This window comes from Copadichromis virginalis, linkage group LG16 (genome assembly GCF_057382275.1).
Source record: "Copadichromis virginalis isolate Kocher_CV1m ecotype Utaka linkage group LG16, C_Virginalis_male_GT1.1, whole genome shotgun sequence".
Lineage (NCBI taxonomy): Eukaryota > Metazoa > Chordata > Actinopteri > Cichliformes > Cichlidae > Copadichromis > Copadichromis virginalis.
In genome coordinates, this window is record NC_140633.1 from 16,799,437 (window position 1) to 16,823,485 (window position 24,049).

The 24,049-nt window shown below is 39.9% G+C and overlaps 1 protein-coding gene across 3 annotated transcripts in view; it reads right to left on the reverse strand.

The window, feature by feature from the left end:
* The window catches only part of znf385b (zinc finger protein 385B), a 64,933-nt gene that overhangs the window by 33,485 nt on the left and 7,399 nt on the right, over nucleotides 1-24,049 (reverse strand). For 2 of the 3 annotated variants that reach the window (XM_085435613.1, XM_085435611.1), the window contains exons 2-4: nucleotides 2,947-3,084; nucleotides 2,707-2,850; nucleotides 2,370-2,483 (exon numbers count right to left, since the gene is read on the reverse strand). In XM_085435613.1, the coding sequence (XP_085291739.1) occupies nucleotides 2,370-2,483; nucleotides 2,707-2,850; nucleotides 2,947-3,082 (394 nt within the window). In that variant the 5' untranslated portion in view covers nucleotides 3,083-3,084. Of the gene's footprint in view, nucleotides 1-2,369; nucleotides 2,484-2,706; nucleotides 2,851-2,946; nucleotides 3,085-13,396; nucleotides 13,442-24,049 lie in introns of those variants that run through there. The other variant, XM_085435612.1, reaches the window with a different exon arrangement.

Genomic DNA, 24,049 nt, shown 5'->3' on the forward strand with positions numbered 1-24,049 from the left:
TGCACCTTCTCAGATTAACTCACTGTGTGTCGTGCCCAGAGCTGGACTGGGACAGAAAATTGGCCCGGGCATTTAGACTAGAGACCGGCCCACCAGGTATTATAGGAAAAGCCATAAAGCCTTTGAATGAAAACAAATGCTGTTGTGACAGTGATGTACAGTCTTGTTGGTATATGTATGATTTCTATACATTTTACATCAGATAAAAACTTTGGTTGTAAGCTTCAGATAATTATTTAATAACAGCCAGACATTTTAAATGAAAATAAGAAAGTATTTCTTTGTGCCCCCCTTTCCCTGTTAATGCCCTACCTGGCCCCCTGGCAAAACTTTGCTAGACCCGCCCCTGCACAGTTACCAGCTGTCAGCTACTTTGAAAAGGATCCTGGTGTTATTTGTCTCTCAGAAACAGTTCATAACTTCCCTTCAACTCATTCATGTCACCTAAAAGGTAAACCTGTTTCTCCATCATCTGTTCAGCTCTGATGATCCAGTAAGGACATCTCCTGGTTTCATCTTCATGTTTCCCTCTCACCAGATAACCAAACCATATCATGACCAGCAGCTTTTACAGCTGTGGCTCCAGCAAACATCAGCTGATACTAGAAATTAATATTAAATACATTCTAACAACAGCTGATCAAGCTTAAACGTGCTGCTGTTGTTTAGCGCGACATCCGCTGGTTTCCTCTTTCTGGCGCAAAGTGGGCGATAAATAAACAAGAGAGAAAAGCCGATCAGCTGATCATTGATCAGTTTCATGATTGAAGTAGAAACAGGAGAGGCAGGAGGAGAGAATGAGAGAAGAAGAGGCAGCTGTGCAGCGTATCGACAGAATAAATCCAGCTTTGTGTCTTTTTTTCATTCTAGCTGAAGTACGGGACAAGCTGTGTTCCTTTTCAGCTCAATACGAAACGCGTAATATTTTCTCTGAATACGGGACGATTCCGTCTTTTTACGGGACGGTTGGCAACTCTACTAACTTATGAATAAAATAAAGTTCATGCTAGCTAGTACGCAGTACGAGTTCTTGTAACTGACTGTAAAAAGTCAGCATAACGAAAATAAACTCCACCTAAACTTGGTTTATATCTGACCCAGATAGACTGCAGGTCATAACTTCTTACCTGAAGTTAGTAGGTCACCTGACACTTGGACCGGCGGCTGCCTCGGGTCTCTCCTCCTGCCTCCCCTTTCTCTCATCCACCCGCTGGCCTCCACCACTTGCTAATATTACTGAATCTGTGGAAGCTACGCCATAGCCACCACCAAACAACTGGGTTATTTTTATACACCGGCCAGCATCTGGCCAATCCACCACCTTTGATTGTTTATACCGTTACAAAAAAATAAATAAAAAAATCATCGGGCCACCGAGCAAATGCCCGGTAAGCCCGATGGCCAGTTCAGCTATGGCCGTGCCATTAGTTATCCCTTCGTGTGCCAGCTGTGGCACGCGTGCCTAGGGTTGCCGATCCCTGCTGTACATTATCCACATTCTGTATCATATTCCATCAATACTTTACACAGAACACTTACACTGTATTGTATGACCTCATAATTTGTATTAATAGTTGACTTAGATATTCTTAAACCTCTTACAGATTTTTTAATGTTGTGGTTTTAATAAGGATTTTAAAATTCTGAATTTACATCTTTTCAGTCTAAAGACGATTGCTTTCAATTTGGGACCCAGCAATACTAAGACTAAACCAAACCATTAATTTCTATTTTAACTATAAGACAAGTCGGGCAATTACAAAAGTCACTGAGAGCTACTGGGAACCGTCACGAACTGCTCTGTTGAATTATAATCAATTTAACAGAGATATTTTAGAGTGAATGGACTCACAGCCTATACAACAGCAGCCACAGCATAGCTCACAATGCTGACATAACTAGCAGATGCTGAGGCGGAGCTAAACATACAGAGGCTGCGTTAAAAACTGCAGTGATGATGTCACTTGCGGGTTCAGTTTATCCTATCAGACCTCAATCTCCAATCTAGCATTCACACACACACACACACACACGCACACGCACACACACACGCGCGCACACACACACACACACACACACACACACACACACACACACACACACACAGTGTAACCTCTCCCAGGGGGCAGCAGCTGTTGATGATGATGAGCCAAAGTCACGCTTGCTCAGCAGACAGCAGTCAGACTTTACAAATTAACGTCCCGTTTAGCTCTTAATGCCCCTCTGGGTATCCTGACAACTGGCATGATGGTTGGCATGGGAGTGCAAAGTACAGACTAGTTATTTCCTCTCACGCAGGACACGAATCACCTGACTGTCAGTTTATGACTGAAAATGTGAGGCAAAACAAGATGTCGCCCTGGTCCTACCTGCAGTCGTGCTGGAAGGAGCGCTGAGGCCTGAACTTAAGCCGGGAGTCGGAGTTAGTCCTGCAGGCTGAAAACTGAGCCCTGTGACCTGGGGAAGAGACCTGGACTGGGCCCCTACTCATATCAAAGACATCAAAGACCCATTAGAACATATAAAGAGCCGACAATAAGAAGAATCTCTGCTGCTGCTGCTACACTTGATTATTATTTAGTTTCCTTTCCATTCAAATCTTTGTTTGGATCTCGGGGAACACAATTAACAGTTATTTAACTAATCGTACGATTTTTACATGCGCTCATGCAGACGCTGCTGTGATACGACAGTCACATGACAAACCTGCTGCCTGCTGCCTGTTGTCTCCAGCCTGCAGCTGTCTCACTCTCCGGAGGTGAGACCTGCCATTGTAGTGCAGCTGGGCCTGAGCAGCAGAGGTCAGCTGCAGGTTGCACACCTCACACAGCGAGTACGTCCCGCTCTGACCTGAAAAGAAAAGCAGGGACGAGAGGAGAAAACTACATCGTTTGCCTTGAGTTGCAGAGGTATACTGTGCTGCCGGTCACTTAACAAGTCAGTCACCTGAGGATGTAGCGTGTGGGACAGAGAGACTGATGGACGTAGGTGTGGGCGTGTCCATCAGCTCTTGACACATCCCTCCAAAGCCAAAGATGTAACCACTGTCCAGGAACTGAGAGGGGCTGAGAGGAGTCTTCATCCCTGCAGACGAGAAGAGAGAGAAATACAAATTATTTAATTATTAGGAGATAATTCTCCCAAAAGTTGCATTAAGGTTTAAAATAACTAAACACCAAAGACATCTACTTTTTCATTTTAACTTGAATGAGCTTTGACACTTTGAATTGAAGAGCTGACCATCAGAAAAACCCTTATGATACAGGTTTTGTTGACCTGAACATGAGCTAAGCATGTGCTATAAAATAATATATAAAACTATAAAACAGCTGTGCAAAAAGGTTAGGGTTATTTTAATTTGCCTACATCAGGAGTCAGTGTGCCAGCTCCAAAGGTTTACCAGCTCTGTAAGGAGTCACTCTCAATTAAATAAGTTGCAAATCCACTCAGATGACCTTCAAAGAAACTGAAACTTGAATTTCCTAATCACACCAGTTAATATGTGTTACTAGAAGAGATTATCTTAAAGACACTAGCAAAGAAATAAAGAGAAACGTCACAAAATAGCACTGAAGTGATTCAACATAGCAGCTCTGCCTGCAGCGCCAGCGTGAAGGTGACACCAAACATTGGGATGTCTTAAACAGGAAGACTCACTGAGGGACGGACGGGTGGACGGACAGACACGAGTGAAACAAAGCGCGAAGCATCAAACGCTCACAGGGAAAGTGATGAAGTAATGACTAAGAGGAGAGAGAGGAAGCATGACATATGTGTGTGTGTAGGTCAAACCATGACTGCGTCCATCTGCTGTCCTGGCAGCGCTGCCAAGTCACATGACCTCCAATAAAACACACACACCCTCTCATTTAGTTTGGTTTACTGCCACAATGTACATTACTCATATAAATACAGGGACACGATCATTACGGCACTAACTCAAGGTCTACTTCCCTCTACTATCGATACTCGATTTCGTCTGTGTGCACAGCGGCACAAAATAACTCATTATGCTTGAGTGAAACTATAGTTTCTGCACATAAAAAACATAAAATTTTTACAAAAAAATGTGTGAAACAGTGCTGACAATCTTTTTTTCATGTGAATTTGTGACAGGTTACATTACACTCATATAGTCTGAGCCATTGTGAAGTTTAAATTACTGAAATCTGACTTAAATAATGTTAGGAAAGGTATTTGGTGTTTGCAGCTCGAGGAATAAAAGTAAAGGCCCTGCTCATCCCATTCCATTTTATTTATGTAGCGTGAAATCACAACAGAAAGGGCCTCAAGTGGCTTTATATTTTAAGGTAAAAACCATACAATAACACAGAGAAAACTCTACCAATCAAACAACCTCCTTTGAGCAAGCACTTGGTGAAAGTGGCAGGGAAAAACTCCCTTTCAACAGGAAGAAACTGCTGTCAGAATCAAGCTGTTCTACTTCTTCTTTTTTCTCTAGTTTCAGTCACCTGCTGCGTTGCTCATCTGCCTCTCCTGTGACTAGAAGGCTTGTTCTTGAACCCCCTCCTCAACTTTTCAACTGCCTGCTTGTTGACTGTTCTGCATCCCAAAGTGAGGAGCTGGGTATGCTGCTCTGCCTTGGCTCATAAGTCTGTCTATTTGAGCCTTTTGGGTTCTTTTGCTTTGCCCATTTCAGCCTGCCATTGTGCCGTTAGCTCCATGGGATTTCTGTGAGGTTGGCCACTAGAACAGGTGTGGCCTGAGACTAGCTGGAGTGATCTCTGGTGGAAGACAGTTTTAGATCTAGCTCAGTCTGCATCGGACAGGAGCGTAGCTTGAAACATCTCCCTTAGTTTTACTTTCCAGATTTTTCTTTGTTAATTCGTCATGCACAGTTTCCCTGTGTCTTGTTAGACACAGAGACTGAGGCTCACTGGTAATGCAGAATTTAGCGCTGTAAAGGTAAATAGAGACTAACACTCTAATGTGTAAGGCAGAGACACAAAACAACCCATGTCACGGTTCAGTTATCAGGAGACACTTCCTGTCTCGCTCCCTCTTCCAGCTGGTTGTTAGTGGTGGACTTTATGTTCTGCAGACAGCTGGTTAATCTGCCACTGTGATGAATTAGCTTCAAAAATGTGCGCGCGCACGCACACACACACACACATACTCACACACAGAGCGAGAGAGCCAGCTCATGCTGACATCAGCTTCAGCAAGGGAAGGATTAAATATATCTGCTCTATTGAGCTGGGAGTTACACACACACTCTCACACACAGGTAACTACATGCACACATCTTCACTCTCACACACACACAAACGCACAAAGTAAGACGCAGACAGAGAAAGACTAAGTCAGTGAACTGAGAGTTCAAGATCCAAATGAAATGTGTGTTTAGCTTCTCAGTTGTAGAGTGTGTGTGTGTGTGTGTGTGTGTGTGTGTGTGTGTGTGTGTGTGTGTATGAGTCTAATCCAGGCTGACCAGGCAGTCAGTAATCAGAGAGGCCAGCTGTGGGTTATAATCTCATACATACATAAGCACACACACAGACACACACACACACTGACACTGGTCAAGCAACAATGTAATTCGTGACTGATGAGGAAAAGTAGAAATATGTTCAGGTAGAGCTTCTCACCAACCTGGAAAAGACTTCAAAGAAACACCTGACTGAGTTTCAGCCTCATCTGCATGTCCTTAATGTTGCGGTGAAATGCAGTCCATCATCTCTGTCAGTGTGTGAATCTCAGACTGTGACTGCTAAATCCAGAAGTGCAAGACCATAATGAATGTCGAGAACTGAATACTAAACTCAAAGATGGCACCTACTCATTTGAATTAAAAGTGTTCAGCTGATGGCAACCCCCCGCCTGCCCCCTCGCTTCCATACTGTGCAGCCCACTGAGCATCACTGACCTAACAGACATCATAACACTCAGCCTTTAACTTTACATTGGGATGAAGCAGACCAAATAAAGCTCCAGTTAGAGCTATAATACCGCTATGGATTAAAAAGATAGATACAAAAACATAATAATCAGCCTTCTTTGCAGTTGGAGGTGTCAACAGTTTTACACACCCTTTTTACAACAGTGCTCTATGGGAATAACGCCATTAGGGCCGCTGGGGCTTCTTCTATTCTACCAGTGGTCACACTTTTAACATGAGTGGCCACTGTTAGAAATAGGGATGGGTATCGTTTAGGTTTTATCCGATACCGGTGCCAAATCGGTACTTTTGAAACGGTGCTCAAACGGTGCTCAAACCGGTGCTTAAAGAATGGAGAACACAAAATTGGTCCAAGAACCTCTCATGTTCAGCTGTTTTTTTGTAAAAAGATAACAATGTTAGCCTTTTCTGCAGCTATGGGGCATATATGGTATCACTCTTGGCTGGAAGCAGTGCTTAAACAATGGAAAAAACACAAACTTTGTCCAAAAACCTCTCATGTTTAACTGTTTTCCACTTTTTCTTTGGTCATTTTAGCCTTTTTGGCCAGGGTGAAGGGAGTATCTGCCATCAAACAAGAAGACAGCTGCATGTAGCTATGATGATGTTTGCTAGTTCACCTTACATGCATTAATGTAATAACGTGGTTAGCCTACTCAACGTAAATTACACAAGAACAACATTAAGCTACTCACGCAGAGAAGAACGGCTGCTGCTGCCATCAAATACGGCGCATTTCTCGGCTTTTAAAAAAAACGCTATGCGTCGCCAGGTGTTTCATCGGATTTGAGGTGTTACCTCCTTTGACAGTATCACAGTATCAGCTTAAAGCACTTGTTGCAGGCTGCTGAGTTTGCATATTTTGCTGTGAAGTACAGCCAGACTTTTAACGCTTCGCCTTGGACATTTTTAATCTGTAGCTCTGCTCTAAAAGAACGTACGTACCTGGCCCCGCCTACTATCCTCGGAAACGTAAAACAATTGGCTAAAAGTGTATCACAGCTCAGGAAAAAAAAAGCACCGAAATAAAGCACCGAAATGTGCGCTGCTTTTCGGTCTGGTTACTACCGTTTATGTCAGAACCGGTGCCATGATGGCACCGGACACCGGTACCCATCCCTAGTTAGAAACATGAACAAAGTGACATTAATGAGCGCAAGTAGGTGTCTGTCTACACTAGTCATGCCAAGAAGCTAAATCCAGTCGGCCCTTCATAGCTTTTTAAAACACCCCTTTATGTTTAAATCTGGTTACAAGTAAAAGGTGACAAGTTACATTCTCAGGATGTGGAAAGATTCCTAGAAAAGTCTAAAACTGGTTTGAATTGGAACGCTTCACCTCATCGATGCTTAAAAAAATGCAAATAAATGGTGTTGGGATTTTTTGTTTCATTTGGTTGGGTATTTTTAATCAGTTTACTTCATGTAAACTGTCTTCTTTTTGTCCTGTGAAAAAATCAGTGCATCCCTCTCTAAAAAGAACATGACAGCACAGCTTAGGTTTGCAAAGTTGCATCTGAACAAACTAGAAACCTGAGGAACCAACTATCAAGTACGGTGGGGGAGGGGTGATGATTTGGTCTTGGACATCTTGCATACACTGAATCAGCTATGAACTCCTCTGGACACCAAAGTATTTGCAGTCAAATGTGACGCCATCTGTCCGACAACTAGAGCTCAAACAGGACAATGAATTCAAGAACACCAGCAAACAAAAGAATGGCTGAAAAGGAAAATAATCGAGGTGCTGCAATGGCCTGGTTAAAGTCCTGAAATCCTGTGGAAGGCCCTTAACAGAGCTGTGCATAAATAAAAGGCAGCAAACCTCAATGAAGTGAAGCAACCTTATAAAGAAGAGTGGAATAAAAGTGCTCCACATAAATGTAAGAGACTAATAAAATCATACAGAAAACAATTACTTCAAGTTATTGCTGCTAATGTTGGTTCCACAAGCTACTAAATCAAGGACTTAGTTTTTCAGACAACTGCAACGAGTCTTCTGAAATCGTTTATTTTTGCATAACTGTATGTCTCGTGCTGTGATGCATGCTGACCTTATTTGTGCAAGCCTGACTGAGAAGACAAATTTCAAGCTATCATTTTTTTTTCAAAAAATCTCTTCTCTGCTTATAACTAATGTCTTCTATAACCTTCAGCATCCTCTCAACAATGTTTTGGCGGGCTCACATAATAAGGTAAAGATTTTACAGAAAAAGACTCAACAAACTACTCAGAGCATGAACTTACTGGCGACAATGGGAAGGGAAAACATCCTTTTCTTAAAATGCTTTTTCCCCCCATCAGGGCATTTGATAAATCCCCCATGACAGAATAACTAAGCTGGCCTAGACTGCTCCATCCATGGACGTGTGAAGCTTGGTAAAAAAAAAAGTCCTTGTTACTTTTTAGCTTAGCTAGCAAAGGTTTAGATGTCGATTCCTACTCTGCGTCAGCCATTCTTGCATCTTTCCCCTCATTCAAACTGTAACTCTTAAATTCTTCCCATCAATCCGATCCACAAACTAACGTGTAATATTAATGGATAATGGATTGGATTTATATAGCGCTTTTCAAGGCACCCAAAGCGCTTTACAATTCCACTATTCATTCACTCTCACTCTCACACACTGGTGGAGGCAAGCTACGGTTGTAGCCACAGCTGCCCTGGGACAGACTGACAGAAGCGAGGCTGCCATATCGCGCCATCGGCCCCTCTGGCCAACACCAGTAATATTCAGTACAATGGTGCCAAATGTAACATTACATCTAGTACAAAACGGTAAAATATTCAATAACACCCACATTCCATGGCTGCTGCTACCTACCAACAAGTGTAATAACCTTTTTAGCAGATCTGTATGTGTATTTATGAGTATTTATACTTTCATATTTGCTATTTTAATGTTATTATACTCACTATTTTGCTCACTATTTAAATAATTATCTTATTATATTACATGTTTATTGTATTATTTAATTCTGTGGAATTTAATTTAATTTCTGTGGAATTAAATAATACAGTACGCAGTAAGAATGTATGGATGCTAATCTGCTTAGACATAAGCTCCGCTCCAATTTCACTGTACAATGCCCATGTACCTGTATCTGTATCTTTAACATGACGTCGCCTCTGCCTTCATTAAATAAATATTTCAAAGTCTATGTCTTGTTAAAAATTCTATATTCTGCATCAGTGTTTTTCTTTTATGCGAGCTGACATTTTTCAGGTCTAGCAAACTCACATGTCTCACAAACATCCATTTCAATGCATTTACAGTGAAGCTCTAGTCATTTGCATGCATGTACCTAAATAAACTTTGAAAAACAGCAGTCACCATTAAAATCATTTCCCACAAATTAAAAAAAAACAGTAATTCATTCCCTGATGGAGCTTATGAAGGAGTGTTTGGATGTTGAAATGGGAAAACCGCATGCTGTCTATTTTTCATTTCAATTTTCCTCATGTGGGCCAGTCAGGGGTAACCAAAGGGCCGGATGTGGCCCGGAGGCCGTACAATGCCCAGGTCCTGCTCAAGCCACTGCCAGCTTCACTCAACATGTGCACTACTATTAATGTTAACTGACTATTGTTAGTTAAAAACCATTTATGTACAAAATGTATGTCAACTTTTCAGGAACCACCAGGCGTGTGTTATTGTTCAGTGGTGTATGAAATCTTTTATGAACCATTATTCTGGTCTGAAGAGTTTTTTTCAAACCAGAGATGCTTTTCAGCTTATGTGACAACATAATTGACGATACTAGTTCTCCCCATGTTAAATCTTATATAATCTGATCTTGTCTTGCTCCCACAGTGTTTTTATTTCTGCGAGTGGACAAATGAGGAGCTCGTCTGAGTAGTGGAAAGCTCTGAATCCTGCTGGGGTTAAAGATAAAGAGGCGAGGGGCACCAATGTATGTCACTGTTCCCTGAAAGAGACACCGCATAGACACACGTGCGTGCACGCACACAGCGTAACCTCAGGGGAGGACAGGGAAAAGAAACTAATGGAGATCTGAAAAGACAGAGAGACATCGGAGAGTGGCTGTCTCTCACCCCGAGGCTTGGAACTGGTAATAACAGTGGTCAAAGACACACACAGCATACGAAGCGGTAGCCAGCAGCAGAAATGTTGAAACAAAGTACTAGATATAGTGTGATGTTTGTCCCTGAATTAATCTGAGATCCAACATCAGAACAAACTCGTTACAAATTTTGCATTTGTGAATATATAAATTGTATATTCTCACTGCAAAACAGTGTCACATTGTTTAAAAGTAAAACACATTCTTAACCACACGAGTAATTGCGTGCAGGCCGTATCTTCTTCTGCTGTAAGGTCTTGAAAAATGTCACTGTGACAAACTGTTGCCTCACTGCAGTTTCTGAGGCGATGCACATATTTTCACAGCTGTCTTTTGAAAGAGGTCAAATCAGAAAAAAATCTTTCCATTGCTATTTTTCACATATATTCTTGTTTTGTTGTGTTGAGGGGAGGAGGGGTCAGAACTGGACGAATCAGTCTAACCAAACAGTTTCCATATAAATGTTTTAATATCTGCTTAGTCTTTCTTTCTTTCTTTCATTTGCACACAGAGAGCTTTCTTGAAGGCTGCGATTTCCCTCCAGCAGAATGTACAAGGTCAACTCTCAGCAAACTAATTCATGTCTAACCTCAAAACCAAAAGTGGAATAGCTCTGACCTGAAACTACAAGCTAAACACTGCCTTTATGGAGGTTATTGTGGGGAAGAGCTACCAGAAAGGCTCAATTCAGGCCTAATTTTTCTGTTCAAAGCTGTAACACAGCTAGGGACCAACTCACAAAACCACTGTAACAATGTTTAATGATTCCAGTTGTCAACACGTAAAATACAAAAGCCGGTTCTACTGCATCTGGTTTGTTTTAACTCTATTTTTAAAGGTTTAAAAGTTCAGTTCATTCATGTGTAAAACCACGACAGTTCCAAACCTAATCAACCAAGCATAATAATAAAACACTGTAATGCACGAAAGAGCAATCTGACTGAAAGCATCATCACAAGTCAGTTCTGTAACAGTATTACATTATAATTAAAAAAAACATTATAATGTTACGTCATGTTAGCTTCTAAAGGGATTAAACAGGCAAAAGTTTCTATATCATCCAAAAAATAACTGAAATAAACAGATTTTCAGCCTCATCTTTCATGAGTAAGACAAGCGTTATCGTGACACTAGAATTTTAGGAGTGAAAACAACTGCTAAATTAAATACCATGCAAATGAGAATCTAATCCACTAATAATGTCAGCATTTTGGCATACTGATGTGTTTTTACATGCTCTCACTGAGACTCACTGTGCTTTCATTGTATCTGCTTATTTTGTTGCATTTTTTAGAATCTTGCTGTTCTGAACATACATTGTTTCTGTTTTTATTATACACTGTACAATCCTTTCATTCACAAAGATAGTGACCTGCTCTCAAAAATAAGCCTTAAAATTCATAAACGTCAAGCAATAATTTTGAGTAAAATGCAGCAGAAATATAGAAAATTAAAGGTTTGCTTATTGAAATAATGAATCATCAAATAAAATATGCTTAGTACAAAGTGAATTTATACCAACCAAGTATATTTCATTTGACCAGATTCGGTTGCATTGTACTTATGTAAAAAAATTATGTGCAAAACCTACATGTATTCAAATTACTCGATATGTCCAGCCAAATACTCCCCTAAAAGTCTTGTTTTAAGGTCGACACAAGAAGTGCAATAGTGCTACATGTTTGCTAAAATGCTACAAGCTATGCAGAAGTGACTTATGTCAGCCTTACACCTTCAGTTTCCAAACAATTCCAGTCTCATAGGCAATTACTGAGAGTCACAGTAAACTCTTGAAACTGGCATGCTCTTTTCAATTTAATCATTTAGTGTACGGTGGCCAGAAAACTTCGAACTTACAAGAAAATCCAGAATGTTTAACAGCTTAAGATCAATCACATACAGGAAGACATCAGTCAAATGTTGCACCAAGCCCCTACTTCCACTTCAGTCTTCAATATTTGTTCTTGTAAATTTATATCCGGGACATGATGGGAAATAGTCTCAAAAGAAATCTAGTTCCAGTTTTGCAAATCAAAAGCCTCAAAGTTCTCCAGTCTTTGAATAAAAGGTGGTGCACTGCCAGATTGTTTTCATTGTCTTCTAGTTTATGTTGAGCATCAGCCTTACCCCTTCTTCAGACTAGCTTATGGCTTACTGTAGCAAGAAGAAAGCTTAAGCCTGGATGCTGGAGCTGGCATTCAGTGCAGGAATTAGCCAAATACCACATCCATATCTGTATATGAGCAGCATTTCACATAAAGCCACACACAGCACTACCAGGGGGATGAGATCACATTCGTGTTCCGGCTAAAGTGAATCTGAAGAGCTGCAGGGGGCCGAAACCTGAACGCACCGTGAGGACACACGAGGTGATTCCCACTCTCGTGCTTTCTCCTGTCTCCGGAGATGTATAACAAGGAATCGGGTGAGGTTTACCATCACTTTGGATATTAATCTTGTGAGCATCTCCAAGGAGACGAAGAGTAAGATGTAAAAACATGAGGAAGCTTTTATATTATCGATTGACTTGAAAATAACTCAAAAATTAAAGCTTCGAATCCATACGCCCCGTAAAAAAGTGAATAGAAACTCCTGCTTATGGAGCTACATGTCTCACCAGTTGTTCTTAATCATCCACTGGAAAATGTTGTTATGAGCAATTCTTACCGGAGTTTAATCACAGACTGTTTTTGCACTGTAGCCTCTTACTTTAACATATTCTGCTGAGCTCGGCTTGTTATTTAAGGTCTGTGAAGGATTATTATAAAATAAAATCCCTCTGTGGACATTAGTAAAAATATAATAATTGTTATTTCTCAGAATCGTTTTTCATGAGGCCACAGCAGACTTGTAATATAATAAATGTTGGAAGAGCAGAAATCACATGAAATGCACTCTTATTTAAACAAAACGGCTGCTCTTTTTGTTTTTACACCTCATTATAGGAAAGTTAAGTTGTTGCCCATAGCGAAAGCCCATTGCTCATTAGGAAAATGAAGTTCTTCCATCCTTAGAGTTGTGAGGAAGAGACACAAACAAGGGAATTAAGGAGTCACGGCAGCCCAATGAAAAGCTCCAACAGGTGGAATGACACGTTTGCAGACAGTGCAGACTTCTGTGTGACTGTTTTGTGGTTGTCAGAGAAACGCTGTGCTGTAAAAACACTGCCGGTGATGTCACTGTGGTCAGTCCTCACACGCACAGAGTTGTTTTTCCATCACATTAGAGGACATCGTGCAGACTGACATTCATTTCCTGTAGACTTTCCCTAATCCTTAACTTAAGTCTTCCCCTATGAAATGTAATGATTTATGTAGACTTGTTTTCTGCCCACAGTGTGACTGTGCAAACAGATTTAGGTCCTCACTTCATGAGTGATGCAAGTACTCACATGAATGACTGCCTGCAGGCACACTGTCCTCTGCCCAAATGCTCAATTTTCTGTCCGTGTTGTCTCTAAAACCTCGCTCTTTCTCCTACATTAAAAAAAAGATAAAATTTTCTTTATTCACGTCACTGTCAAAAAGGGAGCTACTGTTTGTCTCTCAGCAGGTTTAGATTAATAAACACACAGTTTTAAAACTATTTATGCCATTGCTATTTTCTGGCAATCTCCAAAGCACACTAAACGCCTCGCAATGTAAGTATTTAAACTTTTTTTTTTACCACAAAAGTTCATTTTTTCCAGTGGATAAGCATTTGAATGAATACACAGCATCACGGCAACCTCCTGAAGCAAACCGCATTTGCAAACTGCTTGACTAATCTAAACATCATGAAGTACATATGGAGCACAAAGCTAGTGTCCGGTTTGCTTTTGAAGCTCGAGCACAGTCGGTGCGCACGGCGTCAGATTTTGCACGTGGGCGTCTGCAGAGATCAAATAAACAACATGCAGACATCTTCAGATGTGAAAATCATGGATTGGTGGAAAAAAATCACAGACACATTTTTGAGTCATTATTTTTGATGGAGGTCCAGATATAACCCAACCACATAGAAACCAACACACACAAAAATAATTTAAAAAAATTTGATTTTAATATGAAACACCAGCAGTCGTGATGTGACAGAAACTAAGGCCTGAGTCACACAAGCCTGCAACAGGTGAGTGAGTGGTACCAAAGACGTATGAAGTGCTGCACTGAAAACCTCCTGTGGCAATCTGCTTGTGACCAAAGCAATTACATATTGCTTTGGTCACAAGCAGATTGCCACAGTTGCCAGTACTTTGCATGTAAGTTACTGACTAGTTTGCAAACACTCTGAAAGTACATGCCAAGAGCAAAAAAAAGGTCAACTGAGGGTTATTTTAATGGACAATCGTCCATTTAAGCATATTTATGTTGCACAGCTGACATGTCATCAGATATCACCAGTTCTCTTTTGATAAGTTAAGAGACAGCCCCAATAGAAGTATTGTTTTATACTGGCTGCGTTGTGGCTGAGGCTGAGACCATTCTTTGTAAATGGTGAGTATTTCCAGACAAGTCAGCATCTTCCATGCAAACCGCTGGTGATCAGAGCAATCATAAACAGTTTTTTGGCGCTGCACCTTCATTGCAACCAATTTCACTCAGCAACCTTCCAGCAACCACTCGTCAGCTGGTCAGGGAATTCACATTTTTGCCTAGTGACTGGAGATTTTCCAGGCCAGCCACTCTCCAGTGAAAAAGGACTAAAGCAGCTCACAGTAGCAGGCAAGAGTCTTGCACTGCAGGACCGCTGTCACTGATGTGAGAGTGTGTGTGAAAGGGTGAATGAGCAGAAAAGTGTTCGAGTAAAAACATAACCTGTGCATGTGTAGGTCACATCTGTTAATCTATTTTATCACATCCCCTTTTCAGATTAATAAGGGAGACCACATTAAAAGGTCATTATGATAACTGCCTTAATTAATCTGATTATTTCTTATACTTATTATTGATTTATTAACTGTTTCTCTCATTGTGAACTCAGACTGTTTTCTGGGATTTTATTTGGCTCATGTTTAGATTCAGGGTGTGTTTGTATGAATTTTAATCCTCTCATGTTTATGCCTGAGATGATATTGTACAGATTAAACACATACGTATTTATAACAGGAGGCGCAGCGAGATTGTTTTATACGTCCAACCTTCACTTCAGGACAATGTGACTTCAGCTCTGTCTTTAAATAGCTGCTCTGCTCCATCAGGACCTGACACTAACTGCTCAAGGTGAACCTCCAGTTCCACACTAAAATCCAGGACTGCACTGCTAGCACTGACTGCTACTGCTAACAAAGGCACCCGAGACCCCAGGGGCCCCGACACTAATGAACCGCCTTCCTGTCCCCTTCAGCCACAGGCAGACTTAGAGGAAGAAATATACTGTGAAATCATTAGACCCATCAACACAGTTATGAACATTAATCAGTTGAAATTAAATGTTTTATGTTGTAAAGCTCACATTCTGAGGTGAAAAAAGAAAAACAGCACCACCGTAGACTAGTTTCTCTTATAGGTGTTGTTCTTGTTTTTCTGTCTCAAAAACTCCCCACTAGGCTAATTTTAGGATATGATACTCATTCAGTTGAGGTCTTTTTAATGACATGTACATTAATTATTTACAGATAAAAGTATCTGTAAATGTTATTTTTTTCATATTCTGTTTTTCACCTCCCAAAAAAAGGAAACCTCAGGGTCAATGAGATAAACCAGATGTTCCTCTATTACAGACTGTTGGGGATTACCACCAACAATCACACACAAACACACACACACACAAACACCCACGCAGACACAAACACAGATAAACACACTATTGAATGTAGGTTACCCAGCAGGCTGTGCAGGATTTGGTGGGACATGATTGGTTGAGCCAGATGGAGATTGTGGGCCTGGGATTATAATCCAAAGATAAGTGTGTGTATGTGTGCGTGTGTGCATGTCTGCAGTTGTAGCTCATTTAGTATAATCTGTAGTCTAATAATAGAGATTACCACTTGCACTCTTCTGAGCATCTACTGACAGTCGTCTCACTCGACTGGCTGTTCCTCACAAAAAAAACTCCTCTGACCTCTCTGTGAGTGTGTGTGAGCACGTCAGAATATCATTGCTGTCCACTGATGGTAGAATACACCAATTATATACTACTGATGGTAGTATACACCAATTATATACCACTGATGGTAGTATGCACCAATTATATACCACTGATGGTAGTGTACACCAATTATATACCACTGATGGTGGTGTACACCAATTATATACCACTGATGGTAGAATACACCAATTATATACTACTGATGGTAGTATACACCAATTATATACCACTGATGGTAGTATGCACCAATTATATACCACTGATGGTGGTGTACACCAATTATATACCACTGATGGTAGAATACACCAATTATATACCACTGATGGTAGTATGCACCAATTATATACTACTGATGGTAGAATACACCAATTATATACCACTGATGGTAGTATGCACCAATTATATACCACTGATGGTAGTATGCACCAATTATATACCACTGATGGTAGTATGCACCAATTATATACCACTGATGGTAGTGTACACCAATTATATACCACTGATGGTAGTGTACACCAATTATATACCACTGATGGTAGAATACACCAATTATATACTACTGATGGTAGTATACACCAATTATATACCACTGATGGTAGTATGCACCAATTATATACCACTGATGGTAGTGTACACCAATTATATACCACTGATGGTAGAATACACCAATTATATACCACTGATGGTAGTATGCACCAATTATATACTACTGATGGTAGAATACACCAATTATATACTACTGATGGTAGAATACACCAATTATATACCACTGATGGTAGAATACACCAATTATATACTACTGATGGTAGTATGCACCAATTATATACCACTGATGGTAGAATACACCAATTATATACCACTGATGGTAGAATACACCAATTATATACCACTGATGGTAGAATACACCAATTATATACTACTGATGGTAGTATGCACCAATTATATACCACTGATGGTAGAATACACCAATTATATACCACTGATGGTAGTATGCACCAATTATATACTACTGATGGTAGAATACACCAATTATATACCACTGATGGTAGTGTACACCAATTATATACCACTGATGGTAGAATACACCAATTATATACTACTGATGGTAGTATACACCAATTATATACCACTGATGGTAGTATGCACCAATTATATACCACTGATGGTAGTGTACACCAATTATATACCACTGATGGTAGAATACACCAATTATATACCACTGATGGTAGTATGCACCAATTATATACTACTGATGGTAGAATACACCAATTATATACTACTGATGGTAGAATACACCAATTATATACCACTGATGGTAGAATACACCAATTATATACTACTGATGGTAGTATGCACCAATTATATACCACTGATGGTAGAATACACCAATTATATACCACTGATGGTAGAATACACCAATTATATACCACTGATGGTAGAATACACCAATTATATACTACTGATGGTAGTATGCACCAATTATATACCACTGATGGTAGAATACACCAATTATATACCACTGATGGTAGTATGCACCAATTATATACCACTGATGGTAGTGTACACCAATTATCTACCACTGATGGTGGTGTACACCAATTATCTACCACTGATGGTGGTGTACACCAATTATATACCACTGATGGTAGTGTACACCAATTATATACCTCTGATGGTAGTGTACACCAATTATATACCACTGTTGGTAGTGTACACCAATTATCTACCACTGATGGTGGTGTACACCAATTATCTACCACTGATGGTGGTGTACACCAATTATATACCACTGATGGTAGTGTACACCAATTATATACCTCTGATGGTAGTGTACACCAATTATATACCACTGTTGGTAGTGTACACCAATTATCTACCACTGATGGTGGTGTACACCAATTATATACCACTGTTGGTAGTACATACCAATTATTAGTCCTCCACAGTCTGGACTCTCTGCTCAGTTTAGCTACAGTTCCCCCGCTGTTCTGCACGGCCACCAACCCGCCCAGCTCTCCAAATCTCATGGCTCAATATTCTATCTGCATCCCCTTCAGTCTAGAGTAATCATCCCCTTTATTGAACCACAGTCCGCTAGTTAGTTAATGATAACAGGCTAATGTTATGTTAGCATTAACTAATATTAGTGTAATGTGGCTATTAGGTAATTGCTAATGATTAAACGGTTAATGGTAACATGTGCACTGGCCAGGTTCATGTTTATAACTGCTTAATACTTCAGTGTTGTTGAAACTGGATCAACTCTGATCTTTAATCAACTCTGAAATTCCTCCTAAAGTGTTGTTTAGCATTATGAACATTAACTACTTCAGCTGTTAGAGAGGGGAAGAGCCGTCTGTCTGACTGTTTGCGGTGGTGCTTTGTGAATTTGTGAGTCAGCTGGAGGAAGCATAGATGGCTTCCTCCTGTCAATACTGTCGGAAATGTCTGTCTTATGTAATGTGAAATGTGTATATAAATTAACATTAATTTCAGCATCAATTAATATCTGAGTATGAATTTTCTTTATAACCCATGTATCTACAGAACTTCAACAAAAATGGGGCATCCAACGTGGAGACAGCTGCAACTGTCTCCACATTCTACCACTGATGGTAGAATACAGAAGTTACAGAAGTTACAGGTTGTAACTTCTGCTACTAGAAAAGAGAGAAGAGCTAGCAGAGAGAGACTGTGTTAGCAGTCCTACAGCCTACTGTACCTCAGCTTATTGGATTTCAGAAAATAATTCTGATAGTTTTGATATCAAAGTTAAGGTTACACGTTCTTTATTTGTCGTTGTCAATCATCATGAAGAAACACGACAGAATGAAATAACGCAAAACGTGAAACAGCCTCTTCCCCTGGAATAACATGTGAACTGTGATGGCTCTTAAACCAGATGAGCTACTATGTCTGGTTGTCATTTTACTCTGTTAATCAGTGTTGTGCCTCCTTGCAAATTCAGCCTAGTAAATAATTAATTTGCAAAGCACACCAAAGTGGGGCCTCCCTCCACAGGTTACACCGCCAATCTTCAGTCACCGGACTCCCAGTGGAAATGTCTAAGATAACAACCGCCCAAAATGTGCATCAATTTTATTCACAGTAACAGAAGCTAAGGACTCAAAGTTGAGGCCAGAAAAAAGCATCTACTTTGCCCAATAGATGAGAAGATGACTATGGCATCATTTCTTTCTCAACATGCTGACTCATCAAACATTCAACAGTTGTTCCACTTAACTAATGGAGGAAGAAACACAAGACAAAAGCAGAAACGCACACCTTGGCAGACAGTTTAAGTTTCTCCTCTTCTAAAGGTATTTCAGACAGCGCGTTGAAGTTTAGAGCAGACTGAATGACATCACAGAGGAGAGGATGTTAAGTGTGAAAATGTGCCACCTTTTCTATAAACGGAACACCCGTCACCTTCATGTTGAGGACATTGTGACTTTGTGTTTTATGGTCGTCCTGACTGAGTGGCAGGTATTTCAACACAGGACCAGTCAATCCACTAAACAAATCTTTACTCTTTCTGTTTTTGGTGAATGTTACTTGCTAAACATGCAACTTTAATGGCCAAAAAGGAGCAATGAATCTCCTTTACCATAGTCAAAAAGGAACTGATAACAGGCACTGTGTGTGTAAAGCTTGGTATAGCTCATGTCTTTGTGCCAAGGAGCTTAACACACGTCCAGAAACCTCTACTGCCATACTACCGCATTGGGTGACATGCTCTTTCATTAGACTGAACAAACACAGCTTCACTCAGTACACACCATCCCTCTGTCTTAGGGGGTCAGAGGATTAAACAGTCTCTACAGTATAAAATGTGGATTATTCTATTGCTCAAGAGGGTTTCCAGCAAATGCGATAATTAGCTCTGTGTCATTACTGAGCCTCCTCAGAAAAATGTGTATTCTATAAAGGAAACATTGGACTTGAAGCAGAGGTCCAGGGGTTTTACTAGATTTTTTTAAATTTATAGTAGTGAAATAACAGAGTAGGTTAAACCTGTTTAAAATATGTGATTAACAGCAGACTACCGTTATTTCTACACACACACAAAAGCAGGGGCAATTCAATTCAAAAAGGAAAGAAGTTCGAATCTACTATGTTTCCTCCCTGTCCGCTGATAAATGCATAAACAGAGTTTGAATGGTGGATCAGATTGGGGAAGTTGCAGAAACTGTCTCTTGAGTGTCAGAAGCATTGGTTTTGGATTTTAAGAGTTGTTGACAGTAATAATAAAGCAGAATAACATATTTATCCTTCACCACGCCAGCTTCCTGAACACATTCTCCATAATCGCTTTTTTAAAATGTGATGGTATCAAACCACAGACCATAGTTTTTATCAACATGTACAATAGTGTGCAAAAGTCTGAGGCTAAGCTTCTTTTCTTTATATTATTTGGTATGACCACGTTTTCTTCATTACAGTCTGAACTCTTTTAGCCAATCTTTCTTTTAATTTCTTCCTGAAGGACTTGTTGGATGTTGGCTGCCTTTTGTTCTGTTCTCTGTCAGAAAAATCCCACACTGCTTTAATAGTGTTGAGGTCCAGGCTCTGGGGAGGCCAGTCCATTACTGACAGTGGTCCATTGTGTGTTTTCCGATCCAGGTATGCTTTTACTACATTGTCAGTGTGTTTGGGATCATCGTTATGCTGAAAAATTAATCTAGATGTTCTCCAGATGGTCCTGTATGGTGAATCAAAATCAGTACTTACAGATTGATTGCTACCACTTTTGTCAAGATCCACAGCACTGACTGAAATGCAGCTCCAAACCAGAGATCTGTATTCTGCGTTTTTCTATCCAGGTATATTCTTACTGGATTTTCAGTGTGTTTATAATCATTGTCAAGCTGAAAAATGAAGTTGTTACCAATACGAATTCTTTCTGTATACAAAATTTCATTAATTTTGACATGGCTCCCGCTCCCCTCTACATATTAATGACAATTTGAACAAACAATTTCAAATTTGGATTTATCACGGTATAATACTTGTTGGCACAGATTTTCAGTCCAGTTCTTGTGTAATTTGGCCTATCTCAGCCGTTTCTCCCTGTTTCCCTTCCGTAAGAATGGCTTCTTTCCATTGAGACCATTTGTATTGAGGCTTCAGTGAACACCTGATGGATTAATTGAGGGATATTATTCATCTAACAGGTTCTGTGTCAGGTCTTTGATGGAACACGACTACCCGATGCTGTTCATCTGCTAGTTTTTAGGCCTGCACATGTTCATTTGTCCTCCACTTGTCCAGTTTCCTCAAATCCTTTGAGAACACACTGCACACCATATTAGGATACGCCAAGGTTTCAGCTAATTGTGCTTTCAAAATCATCATACAATTTTATGCCAGTTACTTGTGTTATCTTTGGATAACTCATTACTCATAAATACTACTATAGAAATGGGAACAAACTCTGAGTTTTAGTGACAGGCTGCTAGCAACAGAGTGCCTCATGATAAGATTTCAGATTGGTTCTTTGTTTAGTTGTCTGTGTAGTGTAGACACGACACTGGCTTATCTCTTGGGTTAGGTGCCCTTTTCACGCTTGAATGACTCATAGATCAATGTAAAGTTGCTTGTTAAAAATCATCTTAAAATATTGGAATAAAAACTTTGAAAGACCCTCAGAAAACCTGGAGAAGTATTGCTCAAGACTACTTTAAAAATCACAACAAAATCTGGCTGCTGGGAAGCTAAATATAAAGACATCCAGGGTCACTCCATACTTTTGCACAATACTGTAGCTATATTGATTCTCTCACATGGCCCTATGATCAGCAAAACAGCAATTTCAAGTCTGAGTGCAGCAGAACAGAAGTTACTATCTGTACGTTAACAAGAAGAACTTGTGGGATCAATTCAATAGTTTCTGCTCTTTTAATTATATGGTGATAAAAATATAAGAACATGTCAATGACAAGTATTAAATTGTGAGATCAGCTATATATTAAAAAATGATTTCTGAGATGAGCATGAGAGAAGGCAAGCTTTAAAGAGATGACATATGAGTATCCATCAATATCTTTTCACCACCTGCATTTTGTCATTTTACAAAACATTATATGCCCGACCGCCTCAAGGACAGTGACTTCCTGAAGTGTCCTCTGGATGTCTCTGAGCTTATAAGCAGTTCAATGAATAATCCTTCCATAAAAGGATTGTCAGAATTGCACAGGAAACAATGATACAATATGTTACCCTATTTTAGAGGACTATACATTAGATTTTATGATTTTGTGTATGCAAAAGCCATTCTTGCAGTCTTTTCTTTGATATTCAGCTTACAAACAAGGTCTTCCATCCTGCACATTGCCCCTGACCAACCCAGACCAAAAGATAATATGTTTTTCTTATTGTTTCAGCTGTTTCAGAGCACAAAAATCCCGAACATGGACGATAATTTCAGAACCAGCTGGATTAGTGCGGACGTGGTCCAAGTGTCTGTCTGACAGGTGGAACTCCTGACAACTTTCCACAGTCTCTCAACTGATGACACAGCGTGTGAGAGTGTATTGTGCAGTGTGACCTTCAAAATCTCAGTGTGTTTGTGTGTGTGTGTGTGTTTGTGCGTTTGTGATACCTCAGAGACATGAGTCACACGGAAACACTTCATCACTGCCATCCTATTTACATGCACACACTTTTTCCTTTCAAACACGCACCCACATGTACAGCCAACTTTTCCTTCATACGCTTCCGTTCTTTTTACACAGTGACACATATACACAATTGTGTATGTGTCAATTGTGTTTCTGATAATAATCACCCAATCACATTTCATTACTGTCAACATTTACTTTTTGTCACATGACAGAAATTTAATTAAAACTTCCTGAAACAACCTGGAAGCAGCTGCAAACACACACACACACATACACAGGTAACGCCATAAATCACAGCAGACAGAATGGGAGTAATGAGGTGGCTAGCTGTTAGCTACATGCTTCCTACAGTGCATAGCACTAACTACTCCACATACTCTCGTAGTCACTGCTAAAGTCACAGAACACCGCATGCGAGGGTCAACACAGTAGGACTGCTTCACACTGTTGTCAGGGCAAACAATGTGTATGTGCTTCAGCATTATCTGAAACATTCGCTTATCAAAACTACCAAGCGAACACTACTTACTCTGAGTCTTATTTCAGTTGTATCAGCAGTAATGTCATGACTGCACTGATGCAGCTACATTTATTTAAAGGAATAATCTGACATTTTGGAAGTGCCTTTCTTGCTGTGAGTTGAGAGAATGCTACTCTGGTGTGTTTCTGTTACAAGATTAGCTACAAAATATAGCTTCTCTGTCTAAAAAAAAAAGAAACTCAGCAAATCTGGAAGAATGGGCCAGCAGGGGACAACTAATGTGATTATGAAAAAACTTCCAGCTCTATCAAAGGGAAAACAGCCCTCAGCTCCCTTCTTCTGTGACCTCATTAAATATTTTCCTGATGACTTTATGGTCTCAATTACTAATTTCAGATCATTCTGAATTAAGGCTAAAATTAAATAATTAAATTCAATTTTATTATACAGTGTATTACTCAGTTCACAACAGTTACATAAAGGTGCTTTATATTGTACGGTAAAGACTCAATAACTTAGAAAGAAACCCCCAAAAAATCAAGGAGCTAGCTCTTGGTAACAGCAGTGAGCAAAAACTAAATTTTAACAGGAAGATACCTGCAGCCGAACCAAGCTTAGGAAAGGACAGCCATCTGCCACAATCAAATGGGTGTGAGGGGAAAGATTAGAATGATCACGTCTGAACTGAGCACTAAATCAGAGAAAAAGTCTGTGAAATCATAAAGAGTTTCTAAGCAAGGCTCAGTTAGATGATAAATAATAACAGCTAAAACAGTTTTTTGACTTTTCCAATTAGGGTGGATACTGGTAAGAGAAAGGCTTTCAAATTAATTGGAACTCTGTTTGTGCCTATAGTTGATTATTAAGCTAGAAG